This window comes from Marmota flaviventris, chromosome 17 (assembly GCF_047511675.1).
Source record: "Marmota flaviventris isolate mMarFla1 chromosome 17, mMarFla1.hap1, whole genome shotgun sequence".
Lineage (NCBI taxonomy): Eukaryota > Metazoa > Chordata > Mammalia > Rodentia > Sciuridae > Marmota > Marmota flaviventris.
Window position 1 is genome coordinate 55069981 of NC_092514.1, and position 8731 is coordinate 55078711.

At 44.3% G+C, this 8731-nt stretch overlaps 1 protein-coding gene across 2 annotated transcripts in view; it reads right to left on the reverse strand.

Moving 5' to 3' along the window:
- Pip4k2b (phosphatidylinositol-5-phosphate 4-kinase type 2 beta) overlaps nt 1-8315 on the reverse strand; it is a 31895-nt gene extending 23580 nt beyond the window's left edge. For both annotated transcript variants that reach the window (XM_027924637.2, XM_027924636.2), the window contains exon 1: nt 8084-8315. In XM_027924637.2, the coding sequence (XP_027780438.1) occupies nt 8084-8242 (159 nt within the window). In that variant the 5' untranslated portion in view covers nt 8243-8315. The remainder of the gene's footprint in view (nt 1-8083) is intronic.
- Nucleotides 8316-8731: the final 416 nt, after the last annotated feature.

Genomic DNA, 8731 nt, shown 5'->3' on the forward strand with positions numbered 1-8731 from the left:
AGCAACACAGGTCAGAGGTAGTAAGAAGAGCAGGGGGATAACCGTTTCCATCTAGCACATTACAAATATTAATAAATGATAGCTGTTTCCATTGGTCAAATGCCTATGAGAGGTTGGTGCTTTCTATCATTATTAATCACACATACACAATATATATTCTAGGGCTGGAGATACAGCTCAGTTGGTAGTGTGCTTGCCTCGCATGCACAACACCCTGGGTTCAATCTCCTGCACCACAAAAAAAAATTTATACATATATATATATATTTTTTTTTCTCTATTCTGTGCTATGATTTCTAACACTAGTAGCCACATATTATTAATCTGATTTTGCAAAAGAAGATCAAACACTATGTGAAGAAACAGGATTTGATCCCAGATCTGTCTGATGCCAGGTCTGTCTGTCTGGGCTCTTTATACCATGCTGTGCAATCCTGCTTACAGATGGCCACCTTGCCTAAGGCTGTGTTTTCCATTCCTTGTCTCAAGGAAAAAGCATTATGCCCACTTTATAGGAAATAAAAATGAAGCTAGCAAAAAGAAAAGAAAAATATGACTGCTCCAAAGCATACCACTAATAACTGGCAGAGCCTAGATTTGAACTTAGGCTTGCCTACTACGTGGTAGATTTAGACTTGATTATGCAGCAATGGGAAGCCCTCTCAAGTTATGTCTGAGGATTCGCAAGTTGGGCAACACAGAAAGGAATGAAAACCAAGAACTGCAAAAGGCAAAGAAGCAGTAAGACCATTTACAGACCATTTATTTAATACAATTGTTCAGATGATAGACTGCAGACCTAAGAATAGAAAGGATAAAAGTCAACAGAATCAGCTAAGATCTAGCTCAATGACAGTTCCTGTCTGAGAGGTTCCCTGTCTCCCCCAGGTTGAATTAATTACTCATTCCTCTGTGTTTTCTTTACGTCCTAAATATCACAATCACTTAGGTAATTATTTTGTTTTATACGTTTGATTTCTCTACTAGGCTGTGAGTCCCTAGAAGAGACTTTTTTTGGGGGGAGGGGTACCAGGGATTGAACCCAGGGGCACTTAAAAACTGAACCACATTCCCAAGCCCTTTTTAAATATATCTTATTTAGAGACAGGGTCTTGCTAAGTTGCTTAGGGGCTTAGTCAGAGGCTGGCTTTGAACTTGCAATCCTCCTGACTCAGACTCCTGAGCCACTGGGATTATGGGCCTGAGCCGCTGTGTCCAGCAAGACGCTATCTTATGCATGTTTATGTCTATAGAAAATGACTAGTACATAGTAGTTATTAAGTAGAAGAATGGATGGACAGAAGAGAAGGAGGGAGGTGGGGACTGAAGAATGGCTAGCACTAGGATAAATGGAGAACAGAGACAGCAAGGCTAGAGTGTCTATGCCAGAGACTCACAGTCTGGAGGACAGGAAAGAAGGTTAACATCAGCTACTGAAGCTATGACCAGACTGTAAGGTTTCTTTCTTTCTTTCTTTTTTAATATTTATTTTTTAGTTGTAGTTCGATACAATATTTTTATTTTATTGATTTATATGTGGTGCTGAGGATCAAACCCAGGGCCCCGCACGTGCTAATCAAGTGCTCTACCACTGAGCCACAACCCCAGTCCCAGAGACTGTGAAGTTTCAAATGCCAGGGAGAGAAGAAAAAAATTAGTTGACAAAGGGAGCAACTACAAGTTTTGAAGCATAGAAGGTCCTGCCTAATGCAACATGTTAGGAGGATGTGGCTTTGCTTTACTATTTCTGCACATTCCTAGGCCAATCTTGTTCACCTTCAGCAGCAGCAGGGGTACATTGTGGAATGCAAACTCATTCAAGATTCAGGCTCAGTACAACACATTAGGAAGGTAAGTCTGTTGTATGTCATGTCACATAAGTAGTTTTTGGATTATCCACATGATCAAGTCCATAAACTCTCAGAATAAATAATGAGAAAGCTAAACAAACTGAATAAGAAAGAACTTGAGAGGGCTGGGGCTGTAGCTCAGAGGCAGAGCGCTTGCCTAGCATGCATGAGGCACTGGGTTCAATCCTCAGCACCACATAAAAATAAACAAATAAAATAAAGGTATTCTGTCCATCTACAACTAAAAAAAAGAAAAAAGAAAGAACTTAGAAACAGAGCATTCACTCTGCTGATCCTACTGGAGATAAAAATTCAGTCACCAGCTAGGCATGTTGGGGAGACTGAGGCAGGAAGATCACAAGTTCAAAGCCAGACTCAGCAACCTAGCGAGACCTTGTCTCAAAATAAAAAGAGGACGTAGCTCAGTGGTAAAGCACCTCTGGGTTTAATCCCTGGTACAAAAAAAAAAAAAAAAAAAAAAAAAATCCAGTCATAACTTCTAATCCAGTGAATTTCTGACTCCAGAAGCCCCCACTTCCCTGTGTATGACCTTCATAGGAATTGTTACCTAGGAGGGATGGGTTAGCCACATTGGCTTCCTGACATGTCCCAGGGCTTTGACAGCAGTTCAGCAATAGGCTGGCCACCAATGGCTTATCTGTTACCTGCCACCATAGAAAACATGATGTGCTAGCTAACACACTCCTAGGACCAAGGAGGTCCAAGCAAGATCTGGAACTCCACGGAAGAAAAGAAAAAGAACAGAAAGCTCAGGGAGCCAATAACTCCACCCCTGGGTTTATTCCTTTTTACATCTTGGTTTTTCTTCTCCTGTTCGAGTGCCCCTATTCTCTGCAAGAAGGGAACACCTGCTGAAGGGCAAATTTACCCAAAGGCCTGACCAGAGCAAGAATATTTACTGAAGATCTCTAAAGCAGCAGGAAAAGAGAAAAAAGTAAGGAAAGAAGGTTCTGGGTCTGCATTAAGCAGAGAAAAAGTGTGGACAGAATGGTTATGGGATGTAGGAGAAAAATTGAGCAGATATTAAGAATGACTCTGTTCCATACACAATAATAAAAATGAACACCAAATGCATTACGATCTAAATTTAAAAGCTAAAACTAGCCAGCCAAGTGGCATATGCCTGTAATCCCAGTGACTTGGGAGGCTCAGACAAAAGGATGGCAAATTCAAGATTAGCTGGGGCAACTTAGCAAGGTCCTATGCAACTTAGTGAGACCCTGTCTTAAAATAAAAAATAAAGGCCCGGCTCATGGCATATTTCTGTAATCCCTGCTGCTCAGGAGGCTGAGGCAGGAGGATCATGAGTTCAAAGCCAGCCTCAGCAACTGCGAGGCACTAAGCAACTCAGTGAGACCCTGTCTCTAAATAAAATACAAAATAGGACTGGGGATGTGACTCAGTGGTCGAGTGCCCCTGAGTTCAATCCCCAGTATCCCCCAAAAAAATAAAAATAAAAAGGGGGGCTGGGGATGTAGTTCAATGGTAAATTCCCAGAACTAAAAGCCAAACTAAACCAAACAAAAAAACCCACCAAAAAAAGACAAAAACAACCACCAAAAACCCCTAGTGTATGTGTACACATACACACACACACACACACACACACACACACACTCACACACACAAAGAAACAGCACTATTCATAAGAACCAGGATGAGGGCTGGGGATGTGGCTCAAGCAGTAGCGCACTTGCCTGGCATGCGTGCGACCCGGGTTCGATCCTCAGCACCACATACAAACAAAGATGTTGTGTCTGCCGAAAACTAAAAAATAAATAATAAAATTCTCTCTCTCTCTGTCTTTAAAAAAAAGAAGCAGGATGAGGAATGACCTAAATTCATGGGTAGATGAATAAGAAAATGTGGGAAATACATAAAATGGAATACTATTTAGCCTTGAAAAAGGGAATTCTGCAATATGCAACAACATGGATAATTTTGAGGACGTTATATTAAATGAAAACAGTCTCAGAAAGACAAACACTGTATAATTTCCCTTAATAAGTTATTTAAAATCATCAAATTTATAAAAACAAAGAGTGGAATGGTGATTGCCAGGGGTTGGGAGGAAGGAGAATTGGGTAATTAATAGGGGATATAGCTCAGCTGGGAGAGTACTTGCCTCACATGCACATGTCCCTAGAGTCAATCCTCAGCACCACAAAAAAAAAAAAAAGTTTCAATCAAGCAAGATGAATAAACTCTAGAGATCTGTTGTACAACATTGTACCTATGATAAAAAATAATATATTATACCCTTAAAAACTGTTAAGAGTGGGGATGGGCATGGGGCTCAGCGGTAGAGCACTCGTCTTGCATGTGTGAGGCCCTGGGTTCAATCCTCAGCACCACATAAATAAATAAAATAAAAGGTATTGTGTCCACCTACAATTAAAAAAATATTTTAAAAAAACTGTTAAGAGAGTAGGTTTCATGTTAAATGTTTTGATCACGGTAAATTTTTTTTTTAAAACAGAGCTAAAACTATAAAACTTTTAGAAGGAAATACAGGAGTAGTCTTTACAACTTTGGGTTAGACAAAGCCGAAGACATGATACTAAAAGTATAGGCAACAAAAGAAAAATATATAAACTAGACTTTATCAAAGTTAAAACATAAGCTTCAAAGGATACCATGAAGAAAATTAAAAAACCCAGAGTGAATGGGAGAAAAATTTGTAAATCATTCATCTGATAAAGGATTTATATCTAGAATACATACTCTCACAACTCAATAAAATGTGACAACCCAATTTAAGAATTTATACAAAAAAAATCTTTTTAATGGGCAAAGGATTTAATAGACATTCTCCAAAGAAGCATACAAGATGCTTAACATCATTGTTATCAGGGAAATGCAAATTAAAATCACAATGAGATAGTTTCACACTCACCAAAATGCCTATACTAAAAAAAGACAATAACAAGTGCTGACAAGGATGTGGAGGAATTAGAACCCTCATATACTATTGGTAGAAATATATACTGGTGTAGCTGCTCTGGAGAAAAATCTTGCAGTTTCTCAAATGGGTACCATCAACGGCTCCTACTCCTCTGATCATATTGGTAAAGTTACACCCATACCTGGTTCCTAAAAAGCCCAAAAGCATCAGATCACATCAGCCTTCCTGGTCTCCATACTTCTTCCCAGATATTTCTTCCCTAATTCCAGACCCTCTGAACCGTTATTTCATCCACTAAAACTGGGTTCTCTTTTTACTAGTTCTCCCCCGACAGGTCCAAAGTCTTCTGAATTTTCACCTTGTTTTCACTACACTCTTCCTACACAAAGTCCAGGGGCTGCATCTCTTATCCATGAGAAGAGCTCCTTTAAAAACACTGAGTTCAGGGCTGGGGATGTGGCTCAAGTGGTAACGCGCTTGCCTGGTATGCGCGGGGCGCTGGGTTCGATCCTCAGCACCACATAAAATAAAGATGCTGTGTCCACCAAAAACTAAAAAATAAATATTAAAAACAATAAAAAAAAACAAAACACTGAGTTCAAAGACCTTCTTTTTCCACCTAGAATTAAACCAACTGTCTCATGAGAGGATAACTGGCTTTTGCTTTAAATAAAGACATAATCAGTCAGGTACAGTGCCACACACCTATAATCCTAGCAACTCAGGAGGCTGAGGTAGGAGGATCGCAAATTTACAGACAGACTCAGAAATATAGTGAAGACTTAAGGAACTTGACAAGACCCTGTCTCAAAATAAAAAGGGCTGGGGCTGTGGTTCAGTAGAAGTATCTCTGAGTTAAATCCCCAGCACCACAAAAAAAAAAGCAAAAGAAATGACATCCATCCTTCATATTTGATTTACTGTAGACCAGTATACCTAGATGCTTAAATGGTAAGGAATCAAAGAAGAGAGGATATCTGAAAACTCAGATGGAAAAAAGTTGTGACATCAGGCTTCTGAAGGAAGGGAACCTCCAAGAAAGGCTTGATCCACCAAAACCAGTGGCCCTGATCCCCAAGAGAATTGCAAGATTTTATATTCTTCTGGGCATGTGTGTCTCCACTTCCCAGATGGGGACACTAAATTACTACACCTTCTTGTAGATCAGAATGAAGCAATAAAACAAGAGACTAACTCACCTCTAAAGCTTACCTGCCCAGGGCAGTGGTGCTCTATATCCATCCCACCCAGGTACTCATTCATATTTAGATGCATGGCTCTTGCTTAAAAGTCAATGCCTTTCCAGCTAGCTCCTCAAACTTTAACTGCACTTTTATCATTGAGTTACACTTCCAACCCTTTATTTTTTAATTTTTGAGACAGGGTCTCGCTTAGTTGCCCAGGCTGGCCTCCAACTTGCTATCCTCCTGTCTCAGCCTTCTGAATTGCTGGGATCACAAGCATGTGCCACTACATCCAGCATCAAACTGTTTTAAAGTTGGCAAAGAAGAAGGTGAATACCGTGTCCATCTGCCATTCAAAGGCTTTCATCTCATTGCCTGGGCAGACTTACTGCCTATCTAGTAGCAAACAAAGCACCACTCTCAGGAAACGGCATGCACAAGCACACACCCCAGAGCACATATTCAGATTTTCTAGCAAGACTATAGCTCCCATCTATCCTGGGATGTGAGGAAAAGGAACAGGAGGCAAAGAAAACAGAGCCCTGTGGTGCTGGACAATGAACTCCATCTCTTGCTGTAATCACAGGCAAGCTACTCTTTCACACAGGACCCAAGTTCCTTCCAGCTATTCCAGACTTAGGCTTCTCCCAGTTCTCTACAGAGACATAACGCTTTCTAGTGAGATGCAGGATAGAGAATAAAATCAAGGAATGACTTCCAGAAAGGGACACAGGGTTCACATTTTGATGACCCAGTTTCCCACAAAATGTTGCCAGATGACCCTGGTGGCGGCAGGAAGCAGGAGGAGCAAATTCTGCTGGATTGTTGGCCCAAAGCAGCTCCTAGAGGTCTGAACATTAAACCAGTGTACTCACTACCCTGCCAGGACCCTCACTAATCCCAGTAATGACAATGAAAGGCAATCTACTCATGACCAACTAAGACCTCACATATAACATGTGCTTTTCTATATCAGATGTATCACATAAAACCATGGCTCATCATGGTTCATCAACCTCCAGCCAAAGCCATATCTAGCTCCTCTACCAAAGCAAAGCAAAGTCTTGGATCCCTGGTCATCATTTAGTCTAATTTCAAGAGTTCAGAAAAACCAGGGAATCTAAAGAGTTGAAGTCCACAGAAAACCCAAAGCTTCATTTTCCTCATTCCAAACTTACAGCTGGCAAAGGTGGTGCTTCAGGTCTTTTTACTCCCAAAGAAATGGTCAGAAGGCAAAGAGCAAGTGTCCAGAAGAGCAGACAGACCCTAAACAAACAGTTCTAAAAAAGTCACCCAGCTCAAATTCTGTATCCAGATCCAACTTCCTGGCAGAGCTGATGGACAATCTCAAAGCACCCCAAGATCCAGAGCTGATGAACAACAGTCACCATTAGCACATCCTTGAGAACCATAAAGTAGAAAAGTCAGTCTTTGAAATGAACACCACAGAATAGGGAAGACACATTATTTAAATTATGAATAGTCCTTATAATCAGGCCTCTACTAATCTCAAGACTGTTACATTTACTCTCCTCCCTCTTCCAGAAGGACCCTAGTACCGTGTTTGTACTTCAAAGGAACCTGTGCTTCTCCAGTCGATACATCTCGTTCAAGAAAAAAACCAAATCCAGGGAGATTTCCATAGTAGGGGTAAGGAGGCCTGGAGGATGGGAAACTTTGAGCAGCCACCCCAACCAAACGACTATACACAGAGGAATATTCACGCAGGCCAGTGCCACTTGCCCTGTCAACGGGACAATGATCCGGCAGCCAGCTACAAGGGGCAAGGAGGAATACACATGTAACCAACAGGGTGAGATGAGAAGCGAGTCAGAGGGGACCAAAGGGATTCCGCTGCAGCCAGGCCTTCCCTGTGAGCTCCAGGGGTAGCCCGAAACCAGCACACGGACGCAGGAAGCCAGAGGGGCTGGAGGGAAGACCGCGACCGCACACCACGGAGACACCAGGCCTCGCGTGGCGTTCGGGGAGTGCACCGCGGCCGGACGGTAAGCAAGGGTGGGCGGGGGTGCGTGCAAGTGGCTTGGCCAGGGGCTGCAGGCGTCACCCTCAGGGCCTGCGGGGCGAGGGCCAGGGGCAAGGGGACAAGCGGGGGAGCTGGTTACCGTGTGGTTCACCCCCCACATCAGGACGCTGAGGATCGGCTCGCTGGCCCGGAATAGCTTCACTTTCTGGCACACGAAATGCTTCTTCTTGGTCTTGGTCTTGCTGGCGCTGAGCGGCGCCACCGCCACCGCCGTGGTGCTAGTGCAGTTGGACGACATGCCCGAGGCGGCGGCGGCGGCGAAAGGGGGGGCGGCGAAGACAGCGCACAAGCCAGCGGCCCCAGGCCTCCCCCAGACCGATCCCCACCCCCGCTGCCTCACCGCGCCATGGTCGCGCCCGTCCCGTTACCTCCCCACCCCACCCCGTTGGTTCCGTCCGCCCCACGCCCCGCCCTCCCCGTCCGCCCCGCCCCGCCCCGCCCCAGGGAGCCGGCCGCTCCCGCACCCCGCCCCCAGGCGGTGCACCGCCCCGTCGTCACCAGGCCCTCTCCTTCCCACCCGGGTGGTACCGCCCGTCCCGGGGAGGCAGCGGCCGCCCCTCTCGCCCCTCCTCCCCGGGCCTGACAGGAATCCGGCCGGCCTCCGCAAGCCTCAGAAGCCCGAGCCGGAGCAGGGAGAGGAGGAGGGATGGGCAGGTCTCACTGTGTACCGCGGGAGGAACTCCCTGTCCTAACACCCCCCTTCAAAAGCCCGGGCTTGGCTCGTTCC